Source organism: Euprymna scolopes, chromosome 28, assembly GCF_053919585.1.
Source record: "Euprymna scolopes isolate OS-2025 chromosome 28, ASM5391958v1, whole genome shotgun sequence".
Classification (NCBI taxonomy): Eukaryota; Metazoa; Mollusca; class Cephalopoda; order Sepiida; family Sepiolidae; genus Euprymna; species Euprymna scolopes.
In genome coordinates, this window is record NC_136509.1 from 47,489,051 (window position 1) to 47,512,621 (window position 23,571).

Here is a 23,571-nt window from a genome sequence, read left to right on the forward strand (position 1 = left end):
TTATGTTCGCTTTTTGTGTATGTCTGTAAAAGGCTTTTTTTGCTGGACTTCTTGGTCAGCTCATTCCTTCTTAAAACTTTTTATATGCTTTCTAAATGATAATATCTAAGAGTTACGAACGGGGGTCACGTGCGTATTTAATTTGCCCGACTTTCACATGCTATTTTTTTCCAGAATTTTAGATTGTCACGTGTATCTTTCGCTTTTCAGTATAAAAGAGAGAAACTGGATTCAAATCGGCAGTTCCCGTGGTCTCCGGAAAGCGATGTAAGCGTTTGGTCAATGTCGGCTTTTTTAGTGTCATATCAAAAATTGCTTTCGTCTGGACACTCCCCTAATAAACAGGGAGCTGGTTTTCCCCAAAGTTGGGTAAAAACAAACAAACCGAGTTATTGACCTCATTAAAAACTGTCCCGCAGAAAATGTTAACTGCTGACTAGCTATTGTTTCGTCATAACGCTCGCAGAAAATGTTAACTCCACGATTTCCACTTAACCTCATTAAGTCATTAGGTGCGGGCACCTGTCAATTCTCTTCCTACTTAAATAAATTCAAACGTCTTTCAGTAACTCTTTCTTGCTGGCCGATTGGTTAATGTGTCATGTTTTTTTCACATTTTATTTTCCAACTTCACCTCGGGGCTTCGGGTTCAATCCTACCTACATACCAAAACTTTTTTTACCTCCTAGTGTTTCTCACTCAGGCAACGCCGGGTACCCCGCTAGTCTTTAATAAAAAAAAAGATCACAATATTTAAACCATATTGTTTTGAACTGACTTTTTTTTACTTCTTTTTTTTTATGCAGTATATTCACCAATTAAGTCAAGCTTATTCTGCATGAGTCACTCAGTTTCCAAGCATTAAGCTTTCACACAAATGTGCTCCCAATGTGTACTACCTATCTCCTCTCTCTATCTCTAAACGCAGTTTTTCTCAATGATTCTCTTTCTGCCACTGGGTTGTAGAACCAATTGCACATCCCGTGCCAGGTGGAGGACACAGTCCCATGCACAAGGTTTCACTATACCATATCCTTATCTAACTATCTGAATTTTTGGATGCCTTTTTGTTCCACATCTCACAAGAACTAGTCTCATTTTCTGCCTAATTCCCTGACCAAGTCAAACCACCATGACTCCAATACTTAACTACCACCCTCACATGATGCAAGACTACCACCAGCACGTGGTGCAAAACAAATCCCTGTTCTCACAGCAGACCTTAGGAAATTCCTTAAAATCACCGAACATCTCTCTCATAAAACTTGCTATGCTGCTAGCAGTCCTTGTTAACTGGAGGTGAAGAGAAGCGAACACCGCAAATATGGAAAATTTCTATATGGACAAAAATTGGAATGTTTAGGAATTCCTATCTTAACAAAATGATACATCGCCAGGCTCTCTGATCCGAACTGAACACCGAGTGAACACAATTTGTGCATTAGGAGTTGGGTGTATATGGCCACATCTTGTGCTCATAGTCAACAGGTACGGAAAAAAAAACTACTTCTCAATGTGTGAATTACCGGGACATCTTACCTCTATCAATTCTCAACCCTTTCGAAAGAAATCACTCTGATATCAAAATTTCCTGAATTAATTTCACCTTTTATAATAAAAATCCATGAAAAATACTATTCATAGCCTATTACTCCTGAGTATTGGCCTTCCATCACCCTAACACTCAACAATCTGCACTTCTCACTCAGAGAGATCAACACACATGATGGACAACAATAAAAATAATAAATAAATAAAAATGCTAATATCAGCATCATCTTGATTGCTCATCCATCCCCATTTTTTCCATAACAATTATTTTTTTAAAATAAAGCAATTCTTATAAACTTGCTCATAATATGCAGATCATTTACCAATAATACTTACTACTAATTACAATACTTATTATCAACAATACTCATTACCTTAAGTAAAAACAGACATTAGGTATCAATAGTAAAGTAAAAATAAATTCCTACCTTTCAAATTCTACCCCGAAACACAATGTTATCATTACTACCACCACTACTACTAGGACTACCACTACTACAATACTATCCATTTTATTGACGGTTACTAACCTCTAACACCACCTTTCTTTTTCTTTCTCTCTATGAATTGCACTTCACCACATTTTTATAAAATAAAATTAACAGTAAAATATTTAAGCCGATTTTCTTTTTGCACAGATTTTAAAAGAAAAAAGAGAAAGTCCACCTCGTTTACCTTTGCATGTTTTTTTTTCTGTCCATCTTTTGTTTTTTATTTCCTCATTCTTCATCTTTCTTTCTTTCTAGCATGTCACCTTTTCTGAATTTAACATTGTTTGTCTTTATTTTTCTGCTCACATTTTTTCTTTGTTTCTCAATTTTTTTTCCTTTCTCGATTGGTTGTTTTTTTGTCACTTTTCTGTGCAAGGTTACGCACACTTTTTTGTCTATTCTTTTCTGTCTATATTTTCTCTCCATTACACTATTTGAGAACCATTTTTGAGTTTATTTTTTTCTTTCTCATTTGCATATAGTTTCTTGCATTAGATCTTTCTTTTTGTATTTACTTATCCCACTTCTTTTTTACACAAATCTATGCAATCTTTCTTTCTGTCTTTTTTGCTGTCTACGTTTTTCTCTAAGCTGGCCCACAGAACAACATTTTTGTCTTACTTTTTTTTGTACTTGTAAGGGTCGATCTTTCTATCACTTGGACTAGTTGTGCTACATTTTTGTGCCTATTTTTCACTTCATTTGCTTGTACAAGTTGATCCTGATCACGGCACCAGTTTGTGACACTATATGACATTCACCGATGAGTCACTGACCCTAACATTGTGTCGATTTTTTGTTCATCTTATTTTCTTATGGCTGTATCATCATTTTCTCACTGGCGAATGTCAAACCAGAAAGACATTTCTCATCAATACAATATTTGCAAAAATAAGAAGCACTGTAAATATAGCCTCTTCTGGCATTGATGCAACTCTTACGCCTGAAGGCAGAACAGCTCATTCCAAAATTAAGTTACCACTTATTATCAAAGAAAATGATTTTTGTAATTTTGAGATAAATTCACCCGCTGCAGATTTGCTGTGAAATACAAAAATTACTGTATGGGATGAGTGTTCCATGGTCAGACATGAAAGTTTTGAAGCTGTAGATAGAACCCTTCAAGACACATGCAGTAAAAGTGAGAAGTTTGGAGTATTATTGACTGTGTGCTGCAGTGATTTTAAACAACTATTACCAGTGGTAAAACCAGGAAATGATGCTGATATCTACAAAGCATGCATCCGTCATATTTGTGGAAACATTTTAAGAAATACCAACTAAAAACAAATATGCACACAAAAGATAATGGTGAATATTCAAGATTCTGCTCAAAGGTGAAGATAAGGTTGAGAAAAATGGCAAAATAGAATTACGAAAAGATATTATTCAAACATAATGTTAAAGATTGCATTAGATTCATATATCCATCATTCACTAATTTCGAAAGAATGTTTTTGCATAAGTCCATATTGGACCCTCTTAACGAATCAGTGAGACTAATTAAGAATACATGCATAAGAAACTTTCGAGTGAATTAAAGGACTATGTATCATTTAATTCAGTTTGCTTGCTACTCATTTCCCTACAGAATTTCTGGATTATATTGAATTGTCAGGATTACCACCTCATAAGCTTGAATCGGAGAAAGGATCACCAATAATGTGTGTGAGAAACTTGGATCCTTCATGTCTATATAATGGCACTAGATTGATTGTTGAAAAGCTTTATGATAACTTAATTATTGCTAAAATCGTTGCATCGCAATTTCATGGCGATTTTGTTCCATTTCAAAAGAGTTCACTTTCCAATGCAGCCTGCCTTTGCAATGACAATACACAAATCACAAGGACAGACACTAGAAAAAGTTTTAATTTAAAGAAGCCAGTATTCCAGCACGGTCAATATTGAATGTTGTAATAATGTCAAGCTTTATATGTCTCAGAGAATGCGTACAATAAAATATTGTCAATAAAAGTGCTTTGCTTTAATATTTGTTCTCATAAATATAGATTTAGAATGATCTGTCATTTTTCTTAGCAACCGACCAGTCGATAATACCTAATTTATAATGTTCTGACCTATTTGTAAAAGACCCAACAGGTCACAGGTAGTCTAGTACTACTGAAAGGTCAAAAACTTGTCAATGATATGTGTTGAATGGAATAGTCTGATACAGAAAATAGCAATTCCTCTCTCTTTCCTAGAATATAAGAACAAAATTTCAGTTAAATTAAGAAGTTAATTAATAATTAGCTGAAAGGGCCTTAGTCTCCCTCTCCTAATCAATCTATACTCCTATAAATTTGGGTTTTTTGTGTATTGATATTCATATTAAAAACTTTTTTCTATTTATCTAAAAAGAAAATATAACTTTGTTTTATATATATATATATATATATATATATATATATATATATATATGTGGGTCGTTGAATGCAGCATTACAAATGAATGCAACATTTATCTGCAAAAGATCTAGCAAATTTGCATATTCTTTTAAACATTCATTTTAATTAATTCCCTTTTAGTTTTCTTTTTGTTTTCTTTTGGGATAATCATCTTTAGTTAGCTATTACGTGTAATTATATTCATGCAGATATTCTACATGATTTATACTTGCGTAATGTTTGCATAAAAAGCTTATAATCCTCTTTTGATATACATTTATGTATGCATATGTATATTTATTTAAAAAGTTTCGTCTACCAAACTCCTGTCAGTTTTTGGTCTACAGACATGAAACTTAATATATAGGGTATTCGAACCCATGCAAAACTTTATATTTGTGTTTTATCCGGGGAAAATTGGTGTAAAAGTGTGAAAATTAAAAAAAATGGAATTTGCCAGGTAAAGGTTGAATGACAGCATATTATGCATGTGTAACGTAATAGCTATTTGTTCATGTTTTAATTTTTAGTCTTGCATCAAACATGTCTTCATAGCTTAGGCATTTACGTCAAAGGAAAAAGTAAATCGTAAGCTTAACGTTTTGGTTTTTATTCTTGCTGGTAGCACAAGTCTTTTTTTTTTCTTTTTTTTTTAAAAACTTTTTAAATCAATACCATATATTAGGTCCAGTATAATATAATAATAAATACAAAATCTGCATTCATCAAAATATCATATTTAAGCATATTTTACGACTGGACAATGCTAGGTGGCCTGCTAGTTTTCTATAAACTAAAACCTTTAAGAACTTGTTTGCTTGTGTCTTTCCTACATGAAAAAGAGCTTATTAGCATAACAACTAGTAGATGAAACAGCATACATGAAGAACAGCGGTGGTATTAGACAAGGACAATAAAAAACCCATGTATGTATAAAGAACTTTGAGTCTATTAGCGGTTGGTTGATTTTGTTTTACGGCATATCAACCCTTTTCAGGTTATTTAATGCCGAATCCAGTGATTTTGAAGAACAATTTTTTAATAGAGTATATTTGTTTTTTTTTTTTTTTTTAAGTCGGTTTCTATTTAACCCATAGTAGGGACCCTACCACTCCGGGTCAGTGGACCTGGGAGCAATGGCAATTAAAGGGTGGCTCCACACTCCCCGAAGCCCGCAAGCTGGGGCCTCGCCATCGGATATAGTTTTAGGTCATATCCAGGACCGTTTTGAGTCTATTAATGAAAACACATGTATACACAAAAACATATAAAAACATGTACACATGAAAACGTATTCACATGTACACATGAAAACATATCCACATGTACACATGAAAACATATCCACATGTACACATGAAAACATATCTGCATGTACATATGAAAACTTACACACAAAATCATGTACACATTTTCATATGTACACCTGTAAAATAATCTACAGGTAAACATGTACACATGTAAAGATTAAAATGTATACATATACTAATTTTATTTAAAAATTTAAAAAATATTAAATCCGTTTGAAAGTGTAACATTTCAATAACAATATAGTTAAACGACGAGAAGCACATAATCTTTTCACACAAATGCATACTTGGGCATGTGTGTGTGTGTGTGTGTTATTGCTAGTGAGTGATCAAGAAACAAATAATTTTTTTCTACATGGTTATCATACATGACTCAATTTTTAAGAAATATAACATTACATTTAATAACTACAGTATTTCTGTTTATAATAAGAATTCTGCATGAATTAAAATATAATATTTTTGCATATTTTACAACCAGGCATTGCTGAGCAGCCTGCTAGTAAAAAATAAAGGTGTTTATTCAGAATTCGTCTCTTATGAAAAAATTCTGGGGTGCCACAAGCATTGATCAATGCTCTCGTTTTTTTTTTTTTTTTTTTTTCACATATGCAATTCCTTGTATTATTGCATCGTTTAGTGGTTGGTGACCAACTGTTTAACTTAGGTGAATAAAACTCATGGAAACACAATAAAGACTTGTTAGCAGTTCTAAAGGTTTTATCCAGGAGCGAAAGAGACCCCCCCCCCCCCAAAAAAAAGGCTAAAATTAATTCCTTCTAAAAGAGGGGCTAAAATTAACTCCGTATTTAATTTTCTTACTTAGCCTGAAAATGGTCAATGAACAGACTGTATGTTGAATTAATATTCTCTTAATTTTATACGTTGTCTGGTCTGGCCATTTCTTTGCCTCAAACTGCTTCGAAATTCTGTCCTATCCTCTGATACATGATCATTTATGTAATATCATCAACACTAGCTTCTAGCATGTTTTATTTAGGGGACTGACCCATGACCCCCCCCCCCCTGCCTCACTCACACTAGGTGCACCAGGTCTTTTTCCGTTTGCCACCCAGTTTTCCAGATTTATACGTAATTTAACATTCTCGAAATTCATACCAGTTAGCATAATCTCTACTTATTGGTCTCAATATATAAGTGTTTTCTTTCAGCTTAACATTTTTAATTTTATTTGTATTTAATTCCAGGAATGTTCCCGAGCCTGTTGAGAAAGCCCTACCGAGATTTATGTCGCCATTCACACCATCAACAGATTCATCCAGCCCTCTGAAACCACTGGCGTCATGCATCAATTTTGACCGTAAAACAATAAAACTAAATTCTCGTACCTCAGTTTCAAGCCCGGACGCAAACCCTTCCTCAAAGACCTTCAACAATGGTGACAAGTCTTCTCCGGATGTTTGCGGCTCAAATAACAAAACTTCTGTAGAAATCATCAAAACAGACAAGACAGTTCCGTCATCATCATCGTCCGAGGAAGATAAAGACACAAGTGAATGTATTAAACGATCAGCTGACAATAATGTAAAGGTAAGATTACTTATCCATCGTTTCTTTTGATCAAGAATTGTGTTTTAACTTTTCATAAATCTATATATCTATGAGAATGTGAATGTTTGAACACTTCTCAACCTATATACTCATTTATCATATTTTTGATCTACAGGCTTGAAATTTAGTATATAGGGTATTCAGACATGTGGAAAACATTTTAATCAGTTTTCATCTGGAAAAAAGGGCTGCTAAGGCGTCAAAATTGAAAAAAAAAATTCGTACATGAGGCGGGGTCATTGGATTTTCATCTATGTCAACTGTTTCACGAATGCGCATGCATGAATCGTTCACATCACAGATTACTTATGTTAAGAATAAATAGGTTTGAAAACATTTAAAGATTGTGGTTATCATGCTTAACTCAGTTTTGGTTTCGATTTTGAGTATTTTTTTTTTTTACTTACAAGAAGTGAACTGTTTAGAAAAAAAACATAATACTCACATGTACATGTCTCAGTTGCTTTCCGTTTTTTTTTTAAATTAATTTTTTTTAAGGAATTTAACATTACATTTAATATCTACAGTATTTCTGTTTATAATAGATAAGAATTCTGCATTAATTAAAATATAATATTTTTATGTATTTTACGATTGGGCAACGTTGGGCAGCTTGCTAGTAAAAATAAGGGTGTTTATTCAGAATTCATCTCTTATGAAAAAATTCTGGGGTGCCACAAGTATAATTGATCCCAGTATTTGTATGAATCAAAAGGAAAGTCCAATTTTAAGAGAATAATATAAAAAGAAGGTTCTTGTTCAGATCCCCCCCTATTAAAAACAAAAAAATAAAGAAAAATCTGTGTGATGTATGCACTCGTGAGGTAAAGAAAATATATGCCAAAAATCACTTAATTGATCGAGAACCTAATATGGGACAAGAAGGAAAAAGAAGCAACATTAGTAGAAGTTAGTGTTCCCAATGATGCTGTGTTGAACAGAACTGAGAAGAAAAACAATGAAATTGTTAAGTGTTGTGATATTATGTTGAACAAAGATGGCAGCGTAGTTCAGATCAGATCTTTACTGTAATTGGCAGTAACCAAGATGACGGCCAAGAATCAAATGCGGTCCGTGACGTATTTAGCGGCGAACTGATTGAATCCGGAATTCAACAATTTTTATACTAACTTTGGAAGGTTTTCATTGGTTGTTTCAAAATGATTGGCGAATCCACTGGTCTCATACCCCCAAATAGTAGTCAAAAACAGTTTACACACACCCTTTTTTGATATAATGGAAAAATCCTTTCGGATTTCAATTTTGATTTGACTTGAGAAAAGGAATGAAAAATAAAATAAATAAAAATAAACAAATAAATGAACAAATAAAAATAAACCAATAAAATAATTGTTTTTTTTTTGTTTTTTTGTTTTGGGGGAATTTGTCTTTATTCTCATTGGTCAAAAGGAATTGTTAAAATATTGGTATAATGTGTGAAAAAAGAAGCCATTTTTTTTTTTTTTTTAAATCACATTGATTTTTTATTTTTTTTTATTTTGATACATATAAAAATAAACACTTTTCAAATATATATAAACATACAAATAGAATACTTTTAAAATACATATAAACATATGCACAAAATTCACAAATATACATTTTGTTTTTAGATACAAAAAAAAATTATTTGACAAAAAGGAAATTTACAACAAGTTACTTTTTAAACAATTAAAAAAATTTTTTTTTTTAACAAAAACTGGAAACATTATGTTAGTTAATTTGGTTAGTAAGGTAGAAATGGTCACAATTTAGCGTTTTGCCCGGGACAATTTACAATTTTTTTATTTATTTAAAAAATTTTTTTTTGTGTGATTTTGACTGTTCATGCTTCTCTTTCTGGGTTTCTGAAAAGGGATTTATTCATAATTATATTCCAAAAAGTTTGGTTATAAAATGTTGCATTCCGAACTTGAGCAGAATTTTTTTCCATGTATCGTGATTGGTTCATAGTTATAGTTTCATTTTCACAGATAAATTTTATACCGAGGAACCATGACAGTCATCCAAGATCGGCCATTTAAAATTTTTTATGTAATTTATTCTTAAGATCTTTTAAAGTGTTGTCGCAGTTTGAGGTAATATATTGTCAACCCAAAAAAACAAAATTAACAATTTATTACCTATATTTTTGATATACATGCACACATCTATGGGACATTGCTTGAATTCCTGTTCTATTAAATAATTATGGAGTGTTAAATTCCAATTGTGTGCACTTTGTTTTAGTCCATATAACGATTTATGCAATTTCCATACACAATTTTTATTTTTCATTTTAAATCCCTCTGGAGGGTAAATATAGATTTCACGCTCAATCGGAGCATTTAAACAAGCAATTTTACATCCATTTGGTGTATTTTTAAATTGTATTGAGCAGCAAGTTGTAATAAAATTCTAATTGTCGTTAAATTTGTTGTTGGTGAAAATGTTGCAAAATATTCCACTCCAGAAATTTGTGAAAAATCTTTTGCAACGAATCTTGCTTTAAAAATTTCACTGCCAGAAGCTGTGATTTTTTTTTTTTTTTTTTTTGAAAAAAACCCAGCGTGAAGAAATTATATTTTTATCTGTTGGTTTTGCCACTATTTTGTATGTATTATTTTCAGATAAAGCTTTCAATTCAGATATCATAACTTGTTCCCATTCTTGGTGATTTTCTGAATTAATTGCCTCATAACTTTCTGGTGCGTTATTCAACGAGTAACAGTAATCCACTGTGTAATCTTGTATCTTTTTAATTTGTAAGAAGTCTGGCCTTTTTTGCTCCCTTATTGGGTATCAACGTGTCTGGTTAATATTTTCGTCAGAAGTTCTACTGTAATTGTCGTTGTTATTAATATTTTCATTGTGATCGATTAAGATGCTAGGTAATATTTCATGTTTTTCATCCACTGGATCGCCATTTTTAAATTTAATGTATCATTGAATTTTACACATCTAACCCTTTCGGCATTTTGGGTTGGAAACTAGATTTAATATGATGGACTGTTTTTATCGTAACCTACAAAAATACCTTTTTCGCTTTTAGTATTTAGTTTACTGGTATTTTCTATAAATGCAAAACAATCAGAACCAAATAGATGCATTCTGTTCATTTTAGGTTTTACACCGCAAAACGCTTCATACAGCGTTTTTCCTAGTCTTTTATTGAACGATCTATTTCTGATATATGCTGCTGCCATTAAAGCGAAAGTCCATAAACTATGCGCCAATTTCGATTCGATAAGTAAACATCTTGTCATCTCAAAAAGGGTTCACCATGCCCTTTCAGCGCTACCATTTTGGAAGAAGGAATACGGCGCAGATTTCTCGTGTTTAATACGGTGGTTAATTAATAGAAGTTCAAAGTCTTTACTAGTAAATTCAGTCTCATTGTCTAAGTGAATACATTTTAGTGAGTCGTACGGGGCAATATCAGGTAAATATTTCTTAGTGGCGAGGAGAGTGTCAGATTTGTTTTTTAGAAAATAAACTAGAATTAAACCGGAAAAATCATCAATAAAGTTCAAAACGTACCTTAGATTGTTTCTCCCCATCGGGCTGATCGGACCTGCTAAGTTACAATGCACAAGTGAGATAATTTTCGTAGCTTTTTTGTCTGGCGTTCAGCTTATATATTTTGTCATTTTCTCCTGTGCACACACATCACAATTTGGGAGATCGTCTGAAGGTATTATTTTCATGACTTTGACTACATTCGGTAATTTTTTAATATCAGCTGTATTGCAGTGTCCTAGAATTTTATGCCAGGTTTCTAAGTCGTGACAGGCAGTTTTTGAGGGAACCATACTTTTTAAATAATATAGACGGCCATTTTCTTTAATGTCAAATATAGTTCCATTGGAGTATATCAATTTTGATTTGTTTTGGCCAAACTTTATATTCGCGCCTTGTAGCCTGCACGGAAAATATGTCTTGCTTAAATGTAGGTATGAACACAGCATTTTTTAGAATACAGTTACAGATTTCGTCTTTATTATTTTTTAGGGATATTTTAGCATCGCCTCTTTTCAAGACTATATCATTTATTTGACTACCGTCAGCAAGTTCGAAAAAATGACTTTGAGGATTAAAGTTTGAATCAAAATTAATAAAATCAGATTCCTTGGTGATAACGTGTGCTGTATCACCACAGTCTACAAGGAAATTTTTACCGTTTGTGGTATTGTCAAAGTTACATGTGAATAGAAATGTATGTTCTTCCTCAGAGTTCTCAACGTTTTTTACGGAGTCCAATTTAGAACGTTTATATTGACATTGGAAACTTTTGTGGCTTGGTCGTCCACAATTATAGCAGATAATTTTATTCTTTTTCTTGGGAAAATTACTTTTTGGGAACACGTTGCGGTGCGGTGTGTAATTTGGTGGTGTCTGTTTTTGAGAAGCATTTTTGAACTTCATAATATTGCTGGAGTTATTATTGTCCACGAGCATCCAATTTGTCTCTTCGTAACTGCGCAATGTCACTTTAAATTCACTGAAATTTATGGGTTTGTCTTTCTGAGTTATAACAGTTGTAAATGGTTTAAAATCGGCTGGAAGTCCCTTGAGGGTCATTGATATCAACAAGCTATCGCTTATTATTTCACCTGAGAGTTTTAAGGCATTGGCGGTTGTTTCTGCCCTTATAACGTAGTCGGTAATAGTTTCATCCTCGTTACGTTTCAGAGACGTATAGTGATATAATTTTCGGTCGGTAATAGTTTCATCCTTGTTATGTTTCAGAGACATATAGTGATATAATTTTCGGTTTCCCTTTTGATAAATAATGTTCTCTTAATATGTTCAATGTTTTCCGTCCGTCATCCAATGCATCTCTTATAATCAGAGACAGACTTCTATCGTCTAAGCATTGAATCAGTTCTGCAAAAACAGTTGTGTTATTTTCGAGAAATTCGGAGTCGTTAGGATTCTCTGTTGGAGATTGTATGATTTTGTGTAGTTTTCGAATCCTTAGATATCCCAGAAATTTTATCTGCCACAATTCAAATTTAGATTCCAATCCATCAAAGAAAAGACAATGTCTGGGCGCATAACCTGTTAAGTGTTGTGACATTATGTTGAACAAAGATGGCGGCGTAGTTCAGATCAGATCTTTACTGTAATTGGCAGTAACCAAGATGGTGGCCAAGAATCAAATGCGGTCCGTGACATATTTAGCGGCAAACTGATTGAATCCAAAATTCGACAATTTTTATATTAACTTTGGAAGGTTTTCATTGGTTGTGTAGCACAGTCAGTGGTTATAAAAATGATTGGCGAATCCACTGGTCTCATACCCCCTAATAGTAGTCAAAAACAGTTTACAGAAATATTAAGGTCTTATGTTTGGCGTAAAAAGAAAGTGGAATCTTAGGAAGATCTCCATCATTCCAATAATTATAGGAGTAACTTGACTCATGAAAAAGAACTTCGAACACTACCTGGCAAATATACCCGGTGAACCAAGTGTAAGAAAGATATAAACAATTGCATTTAAAGGCATGGCTAGAATCTTAAAAAGATCACTCAGTTGGAATGTATGAGATAGTGAGTAAACCAGTTAGAACAAAATAAGAAAAAAAATGCAATGTAAGAGTTACGCCCCTTGCTTTGCTGAGTTAAAAAAAAAAAATTATCCAATTCTGGTTGGTAACTTGTATAATTTTTTCTTTTCAAATAAAATAATATAAAACTTAAGAAATCCAAATTCTTGTAAACTAGTCTAGGTGCCCGGCGTTGCCCGGGTGTTTAGAGATGTGTTGAGCAAAAAAAAAAAAAAAAAAAAAATAGTGGTAGTAGGCAGGCAGGCTCGAACCTATACCGCAAAGGAGTAAAAGAATGTGAAAAAAACAAAACAAAACATGGCGTCTTTGCTGTTGTGTCCATCGCCACTTGACTTTATAAAATAGATAATTCATCTATGTTTAATATAATTCATCTATGTTTAATATAATGCAGATTAATTATAAGAATTGCTTATTAACAATTTTTAGATTGAATAATACGATGAAACTGATTGTATCCTTCCACTCTAGATTTTCAATGTATACTAAAAGCTAAGACATTAATTATACCAATATACAATTGGGCAGCAAGGGTAATATTTGAAAGCTTCTCCAATGTTTATGATTAATTATAGAAATCCTTATTATAGAGATGTAGATATTGTTGAAATATGGTTAATTATCCCTCTGGTCCTTAAAAAAAAACAGAAAGGATCATGGTGTTGGATAATGAAGCCGGGCAATACTGGGTTTTCAGAAAATACAAAAAACAGCTTTTGAAGTACACGTGTTCCATTTTTAATCGCTAATGCTCTCCCTCGACCTAGGACTGCACCATAATAAACAAAGTCTCTGACAGCATAGACAGAGCACTCTCCTTCGACACTAACGCACAAGTACATGTATTTGGTGACTTTAATGTCCACTACAAAAACTGGCTTGGATTCTCTACTTACAGACGCAGCGGGCAGTACAACACAAAGCTTCTCTATATCTCACTCCCTATCACAAATGGTTACGTTCCCAACCCGTTTCCCTGACCAGCAAGAACAACACGCATCACTTCTAGATCTGTTTTTGATCACAGTTCCCGATGATTGTATAACGAATGGCGACAGCCTACTTGGGAACGCTGATCATGCAGAGATAATGGTTGAAATCGCCCTAAACTCTAGAGCCAAAACTGAAGAGCCAGTGCTCAAAACAATGAGATATTATAAAAGGGTTGACTTGGAAGCTATCAGAGATCTTATCAGAGATGCCCCATTGCAAAATATTTTTTCTCTTCCTGCTGAACAGTGCGCAAATGAGACCACTGAATGATTCAAACACTTTCCCCAATGGTTTACTTCGACTTGCGTAACTGTCATTGCTCAAAGGCAGCATGCATACCACAGATTTAAAAGACATAAGTTCAGTTCAAACAGACAGAAGTATATAGAAGCTAGAAGTAACGTTAAGAAAGAAATAGCGACAGCTAAGAGAGAGTTTACTGAAACCACTAAAAAACGCATAGTAGCACAAAAATTAGGAACTCGTGACTTCTGGAAAATCTACAACAGTGTAGTAAATAATGGACAATCAACAATTCCCCCACTACCCAACAATCACGAGGTTGTTTGCTCAGCAACCGAGAAGGCTAACATGCTTGCCAGTCGGTTTGCCTCAAACTCCACACTGGACCCTCCAACCACCCCCCACCTGACTTTCCTATGTGGGCAGACGCCACGCTAGACGATCTGAAAATCACCCCTCTCAGGTGCATGCTATCATAAAAAACCTTGACACTTCAAAAGCATGTGGATCCGATCTCATCCCAGTTGTGCTATTAAAAAAGTGTTCAGCTGAAATAGCTCCAGTTCTCTCCAAACTCTACAACAAATGCCTTAATGAATCTTACTTTCCGGGCTGTTGGAAAACTGCTTCTGTGGTACCAGTATTCAAGAATTCTGGCGAAAGAACTGACCCATTAAATTATCGCCCCATTAGCCTCCTCTTACTTTTTGCCAAAATATTTGAGACCTTAATTTACCATGCTCTAGTCCATCACCTTACAGATGATAAACTTCTGACTGACCAACAATATGAATTTAGACAAGCCCTTTCCACAGCAGACATCCTAACTGTAATCTCTGAATGTATATACCACTCACTGGACAAAGTCGGGGAGGGCAGAGCGGTAGCTCTAGATATATCTAAGGCTTTTGACAGGGTATGGCATGAGGGTCTTCTCAGGAAAATTAGATCATACGGTATCACTGGAAGAATACTTAATATAATTAGATCCTTCTTAGATAAGAGAAAAATCCAGGTTGTCCTAGACGGTCGTACATATAAACAATATGATGTAAATGCGGACCTCTGTTGTTCCTAATATTCATAAATGACCTCCCCAACAAAATTGCCTCTGAGATGGGTATATATGCTGATGACACCACACTCTATAACAGGCATGACAGGAAAACAAATGAACACATATCTAAAGAAATGGCAAAAACACTAGAGGATGACCTCCAATCAGTAGTGGAATGGGGATAAAAATGGATGGTCACGTTCAATGCCGTCAAGACTAAACTCGTTTCCTTCAATAATTACAAGAAACCTTCTCTACCACCAATAGCAATGGCCAACGACTCTTTATCTGAGAGTACATCTTTCAAACTCCTTGGCCTAACGTTCACAGGAAACACGATTTGGAACAATTACATTGGAAGCATTGCCAGGAGAATGCTCTGACGAACTGCAAGTACTTGTGCTTCCATGATGTAAACACCCTCGACAAACCTGACAGCTAAATCCCACCCCCACACGGTAGAGATCCCTAGATGTAAAAGATATTTCTACTCCAGTAGTTTCTTCCCCAGAACCGTTAGACTGTGGAATTCCATTCCAGGTCCCTGCTTCCCCAACTGTACTGCCATGCAGAAGTTCAAGTGTAACATGAACAGACATCTTGCTGCCCAAATCCCCACAGTATCCCAGTAGATGTTGCTCCTGATAGTAGCCCCCTACACCAAAGTGGTAATATGCCTTGTTTGGGATGAAAATGTAATTGAAAAAAAAAAAAAAATGGTGCAAGTCAAACAAAACAAAATTTCAATATGTGCAACAATAATAAAAATGTCATTGCATAAATTGGAATTTTCTTTGTTTTGTTTGGCTTACATCGTTCTATGTTAGCGGTAAAAAATGGAACACGTGTACCTCAAAAGCTGTTCTTTGTATTTTCTGAAAACCCAGTATTGCCTGACTTCATAAAACCCGGTATTGCTCGACTTCATTATCCAACAATGGTTGCTAATGGGTCAAGACATTTTTTCAAACCTTGTTTTGCACATTCAGAATTAAACTTCTTTTATGATAATTTAAAAAAAAAAAGAAAAGTTTTCTCTTTTGTAATTTTGGCTATTTTCAATTAATTGAATTCAAATTCCATAAAAGTGCAAATATTGTTTCATTTTGAAAACTATTGCCATAAAACATTTTAAAAATATTTAAAAATTGCCAAAAAACATGAATATTGAATTTAAAGTTTCTGAATTTTTTAGATGAGGATTGGTTATATATATTATTATTCATCGGACTACTGTTCTCATCGAGTGTGATTTTTCACAACGCTTCGGTCGATATAACCTCCGACCTTCTTCAGGTATATCTTGTTGAACTCCGGAATGTTTCTGTTGAACTTGGGAATTTGGACAGAATTTCGAGCGGAACCCTTTATTTATTTCACGGGGGTAGCATGCTCTTATTCCGTCAGCCATGACTGGATAGAGGTCCTAAGTAATTTGCAAATGTATATTTCGGTCGCCCACACTACAGATTGGAGGTCAACCTTCAGGAGAATATCACTTTTACAATTGAGTTTTCCCAGTACTCTAACCACTCCGCCACGGTTCCGCTCAAAATTCTGTCCAAATTCCCGAGTTCGACAGAAACATTCCCGAGTTCGACAAGATACACCTGAAGAAGGTCGGAGGTTATATCGACCGAAACGTTGTGAAACTCACACTCAAGATGAGAACAGTAGTCTGATGAATAATAATACATATTGAATTTAATTTCTCAGTTTTTTGTTTTTTTAATTTCTAAAATGAGTCATAGAGATTTGGAAATTAAATAAGATGCAACATTATGAAAGTAAAAAAAAAAAGATAAATAAATGAAATGTGCTCTTTCATTTTTCTATTGTTTTCTCCTATTTTAATTTAAAAGACCAAATTGCACATAACCAACCTGTAACTGATTTATTTGCTATGTGTGAGGTATCACTTTTCATCTGAAATTTCTAATGACATTGTGATATGAAATTTATTGTATACCTGACCAATCCTTGCCAAACTTGTTCAAAATACTGATTATTGGTCCCCCGATTTATCGGAGAGGGACCTACGTTTTCAGTGGCGTCCGTGCTTCCGTGCGTTCGTTAGTCTGGACTATTGCTAGATAACCGTCCATTAGTTTTTTCTGAAATTTTGCCACAAATTGTATTTCATTAAATAGATGTGCACAGTAAAGAAATTTTTTTTACAAAAATTCCGATTGCGCCCCCAGGGGCTCAAGAGATAAAAAAATTACTAAAAATGACACATTTTGCCCCATAACTTTGATTCATCCATTAGATTTTTTTAAAACTTGGCCAAAATGTGGAGCCTATTGTTCTTAATATAAATCCTATATGGGTGATCCTGACAAAATTCTGGTTTGCGTCCTCGGGGACTTTCAGTGCTAAAAACGCCCCTTTTTGGTGCACTTTTTCATATTTCTCAACAAAAACTTGATATGTTTGACTATATAGTGGTTTTTCATGGTGGTCAACTCAAATATACATGTGTTAAGGCCTGAAACTGCATCGTTACCTATTTACACTGGGATTCGGCATCCCCAGGGGCTCAAAAGAGGTTAAAAAAATACCCCAAAATGACACTTTTTGCCCCATAGCGTTTGATCCATCCATTAGATTTTCCTGAAACTTGGCCAAAATGTGGAGGCCATTGTTCTTAATATAAATCCAGTATAGGTGACCCTGGCAAAATTCTGGTTCACATCCTTCTGGGACTTTTAGGGCTAAAAAAATAATGCTTTTTTAGAGCTCTTTTTTCATATTGCTCAAAAACTTGATATGTATATTTATATAGTAGTTTTCCATGGTGCTGAATTCAAATATACATGTCTTAAGGCATGAAACTGCATCGTTTGTCCATTTTCACTGGGATTTGACATTCTCAGGAACTCAAAAGGGATCACAAATGCCCCAAAATTGCAAAAAATGACACTTTTTACCCCATAACTTTTACTCCATCTATTAGATTTTAATGAAACGTTGGCAAAAATGTGAAGACGAAAATGTGAAGACAACATTGGCCCTTCACACTTCTCACATCCATCATTTCTTCACTTTTTTTTTTGTGTGGCGTCATCTCATATGCAGCTGAGGGGGAACCATGCACGTGCGGCTTGTTGAAACTAAATTTTGAAATATCTAGATCGGTGAAAAACTGAATAATTCCACTTGTGGCGATAATTTTCATACTTGATCATCATAGAGATTCACTATTTGACCCATATTGTACTGAATGAATTCTCATCTTATATGACTTCTAACTTGATCTTGAAATGTTTTGTTATAGTCAAAATTTTGACAGAATTTCAAGTTTTCCAAGTTTGGTGCATGGATTTGATGCTCTTTGATAACAATAAAAAATTTCAGCTTCATCAGATAGTTTTTGGGTTTTCAGTGGTTTCATAACTTCTGGATTACTTTGTATAATACTGAAGAGTAAGATCCAGACTTTTGGTTTATCACCATCAGGCAGATGGATATGCTGTTGCATGACTGATTTGTGTTCTTATTATCAGTTAGCTTTTATTTAAAATTTGATAAAAAAAATAATCTTTCCTTTTTATTCCAGGATTGTCCAGAACCTTGTAAGAAGAAGAAAGTAATTCCTCGAATCACTTGGCCATAACTGGAAAGAGAAGGGGAAGAAAACGTTTGGCTGAGAGGAAAAAAGTGTTTCATTTGGTCTGCAGTTGTTGATCTGATCTCTCTAATCCTTCATCTTTCAGGCCAGGGAACAATAGCACATTTGGGTTCACAAATGAATGTTCTTGTTCACTTGCCGGAAGATACCAGTGTCAGTCATGAGTGACTCCATGAAACCACCATTCCATCTTACATGTTCACTACCCTCTGCTCGGAATAACATCTGACAAAGTGGCGGAACTCTACACACGGATTTGGAGGAAGTGCGGAACAGGGGGGTTAGGAATCAAGTTAGTTACACAATCCATCATGAACTTCATTTTATTATTTATTTTTATTCCACCCCTTCCCTATGTTTTCCAATCTACAGTTTTTGTCTGTTGAAAAACAAAAATAAAGAAAAATGTATGATGCACATACCTGTGACAAAATGAAAATATCATATTCTAAAAATCACGTAAATTGATCAAGAAGTTTTATTTTTATAAAGAAAATCATTTTCCAGTGATTAATGGGGATTCGTAGGCATCACTACATAAATCTCGTAAGTTTTAATTATTGTTGAGTTATCCCCCCCCCCCGTTTAAAAAAAAAAAGATTGTTTTAAAAATGGTGGAGATGACAGCTGCTCTTCTGTTACTCATAAAATTTGGTTTTCTTTTTTAAAAATAAAACTACTTGATGAATTTACATGATTTTTGGAATTTGGTATCTTTTGTTTTGTCACAAGTATGTACATCATATAGATTTTTCGTTATTTTTGTTTTATTTTTTTTTTTTTACTATAGAGGAAATTGTTGACAAGAGCCCAATCTACTAAACTAGTTGACATATCGGAACGACAGACAAACACTTCCAAGAAACTATCTCACAAATAAATTGATCATCATCAGTTTTCTTCTGTTGTTTTTTTGTAACCTTTCTCTATGAACTTGCATGCTAGATGCCAGCATCCTATGAAGTTGGGCTTTTATAATCTTTGAGAGAGCGACACATGTATGCTTACATGTGTCTTCATGTGTCATGGAAAAGTGTGGAAGGTTTGTCATAAATTTCTTGCTTTCTAAAGCACATTTCTGTTCTGTGTGCAAATACGAGCACACACGTAGTGGAAGATGTCAATAAACACAAATCAAGCAAATTAGCCAATACAACAATAGGAAGAATGGATTGTCACTTGATTTTTAGAAAATACATTTTCTTCCCATCTTTTTTTTTTTTTTTTCAGTTACAGTGAACACACAATTCTTGTTACTGAATGATCAACTATTTTGGTCAGGATCAGAGTGTGCTATCTGTTCTGATACTGCACTTCATCTGAAGTCTTAGACTGAGAGGATTTTTATTTTCGTCTCGATCCAGAGTGCCCCTTTTTCAGGAGCTTCATTTTCCCCCACATTAAAAACCCATGTATCTAACTCTGTTCTCATGAGAAGTCAAGTCATTAGCGATCGACTCTCACTTGTGTATACATGTGCACTGACTCTGTGACACATAAATTCAAATCACACACATGCATACAGAAAAACTACCTGGCAAATATACCCGATGAACCAAGTGCTAGAGAGATTCAAACAATTGCACTTAAAGGGACGGTTAGAATCTCTTAGTTATAATATGAAATAGTAAGTGAAAGTTTAATGTCTGGTACAATGCCTACTCCCCAGCTTGATAAGAAGAAAAAAATACACAATCATAAATACAAATTCTTATCATAAATACACATGGATAGGCATTCATTAATTTTGCAGTTGTTAAGTCTCAAAAAGCAAAACTCTTGAAGAATACATGGAACCTTTGGCTGAAAGAAACTTAAATAAAAGAAATAGGATGTCTTGAAAAAAAATTTCAGAAAATTAAGTGTTTCTCTTCTTGGTAGTTTTTTTATTTGTTTATAGTGTACGGGTGTTTAATAATTTCCGTTTGCTGTTTCTTAGTATTTGCAAAAAATTAAATATATAAATAAACAGTTATGAAAAGGATAGAAAGAAAAAACAATTAGACACTGCAAGAAAAATTCAAATGAGATTGACTATTTTTGCTGGGATCAACAAACATTCAGTAGAGGTGAAGATTTGAAATTCGTTGAAAAAAAAAAACAACAAAAAAAAACCCGGCAAAATATAGGAAAGAATGAGCTGTTTGTGGCACGTGTATGCCGATTTGAAAAAATGTGTATACTTATTTGTAAAAAAAAAGATATGCGTATACTTATTGGAAAAAAAAAATGTGTGTATACTTATTTGAAAAAAACGTGTATACCTATTTGAAAAAAAAATATGTGCATACTTAGTTGAAAAAAAATGTGATTTGTGTGAAAAAGACGTTAATTGGGAAAAGGGAAGTAAAAGAAGAGACTAATAAAAATAAATGGAAAATTGATGAAATGGCGTGATTAGTTTAGGAGTGAATCCTGCCCATAGAAATATATAAATATTTAAACATACTAACCTTTAAAGAGGATAATTATAAATAAGCAAAAAGTGTGATTTAATACAAACAAAACAGTTTGAGGAGTACAATAAATACTTCTAGCAAAAAAACTTTTATATTCTCATATAATATTTGAGCTTTAATTTTTATTTTCTATATGTTATAAAACTACTAAAAAGGCTTTTAACTCATTTTTTGTGTAATCCAAACAGATAAAAGAAAAATATATAAAAGACATAAAAGAAAAACAATTAAAAGCAGTCAAATCTTTGCTTCGGTTTTTAGTTTCTTTTTGTGTTTAAGTGTTTCTCCTTTCTATTTTTCATACATTCTGTCTCCATGATTTTTTTCCTTTTATAATATATTGTGTGTACTATGCTCATAATATATCTAAAACGTGATTGAGTCGAATTTTGTAAGTCCGAACCCAAATAGTCTTTAAGCTGATAAATCAAATTTTCTTTCTAACAAATTTTCATTCATTATTGTTGTACCATGTTATTGGCAATATAATAACATACTCTAATACAATTTATTAAATAAAAATTACTTAATCTGGCCCAGACAATCTATGTTATGAAAGATTTTTGTTGGCTGTTCTGATATCGCATTTCATCTTTTCTGTTGAGTTTTTATGGAGTTGCAACATTAAGGACTAATCACTGAAAAGTTTGTATCAATAAGGGGAATAACTCTTATTTTAATTGAAAAATATAAATTTGTATTTCTTTTTTTTTTTTTTTTTTTTTTTGTATGTGTTTAAAAAATGTGCAAACAAAACAAAAATTAAAAACTAAAATAACTTCACTGCATGCCAGGCAACACGAAAAAAGTATAACTAGTGTGTGTGTGATTATTTCATGTGTCCACATAAAATGTTATGAGGAGATATATATTGTGTGTTGAATTTCAGTTTTTACTTCAAGTATTCAATACGCGAGTAGAGCTTGGTAGTAAATTATGCAATTTAGCTACATAGAATATACTGCGTTTCATCACTGTAAGGAATTGTCAAGACAACATCAGTACCGTTGGTTTTAAATTCAACAATGAGATAAACTGCACTTGACTATCCTTTATGAACTCTACTCAGTCTCTGTTGTGATCTAATTGTTTATGAAAATAGCATTTCTATTTTCCAAAGCAACAAACCACAAGAGACTGAAGAGAGCCCATGTGCTGCCCATCTCTCCATTGTTGGACCAATGTTGTTCTAATCTTCTGTAATACATGAATATTACATTCTTAACTTTAAAATTTTTCTTTATAATTGAGCACTCTACTTAGCTTCTCTCTCACTAATTTTACAAAGATATATTTAATTTGTTTGTTGTGGTAGGGATTTTAATTCTGTCTCAAAATAATTAATCTTTTTTATTAGTCTGCCGTAAATCAAAAGTGCAAATTTAAAAAGATTTTATAACTTTTTTGGTTAAGCTCTGGACTGTCTGTGTTTTTTAAGTTCTGATTTATGCTCTGTAGACAGGATAAAGGCGACTTTCTTATTAATGACTAGCGAGGGTACTCGGCATTGCCTGGGTGTTTGGAGGTGTCATGGAGGGTAAATCAAAACAAAATGGAAAATAAAGAATAAGCGAACGTAATAATCCTGTTTAACTATAACTTTTTTTTTAAATCGGAAAAACAAAACAAAAAAAACTGAACGTGATGCAAAATAAAGAATAAGTGAAAGGAAAAGAAAAGAAAAATCCTGTTTAAATGTAAAAACTTCTTTAAAAAAAATTGGAAAAGTTTTTTTGAATAGTGTCATTTTTATCTATTCAGATAGTAATGATATTTTGAAAAGGGTTGTGAATTTCAAATCAAATGTGGAAAAGCATAATCATTTTGTAAATCCAAAATTAGTATCCACACATAAACACATGCAAACACATAAACATGAACTATCTGAATCAAACTTGTTTGATACAAATGCCAATTGCAAGGAGGGCAAATCAAGTCTGTTTAGCTCTCATTGACACAAGACATTTTTTTTGCTTATAAAAAGAATGCTTGTATTTCTTTGTTAAATTACTTTTACACAAAGACAAACTGGTCTCAAACCGGCACGGGTTGTCATATTGACTCTTCTTCATAATGGTTCTATCTATCTGAATTTCTTTTCCTTCATGAACCTGTGAAATATTTGTTTGTCACCCAATATCAGCTCTGCTGTAGATGGCAGTGAAAAAGATATTCACTAAAACATCACTCAAGAAAAACCAGCGTTAGAAGAAGATGAAAGACCTGTGCAATGAAAATATTTTCATTTATTTATTTTTATTTATTACCAGCGGATGCGACACGTCGGCACACACAACGCCGAGTCAAACAAAATCGAGTACACTCA

At 33.4% G+C, this 23,571-nt stretch overlaps 1 protein-coding gene across 1 annotated transcript in view; it reads left to right on the plus strand.

Moving 5' to 3' along the window:
• The window catches only part of LOC145249594 (uncharacterized), a 38,821-nt gene extending 19,141 nt beyond the window's left edge, over positions 1-19,680 (plus strand). Inside the window, exons 3-4 of the mRNA XM_080111303.1 lie at positions 6,950-7,292; positions 18,715-19,680. Of these exons, the coding sequence (XP_079967429.1) occupies positions 6,950-7,292; positions 18,715-18,771 (400 nt within the window). The 3' untranslated portion in view covers positions 18,772-19,680. The remainder of the gene's footprint in view (positions 1-6,949; positions 7,293-18,714) is intronic.
• The last annotated feature ends 3,891 nt before the right edge of the window (positions 19,681-23,571 follow it).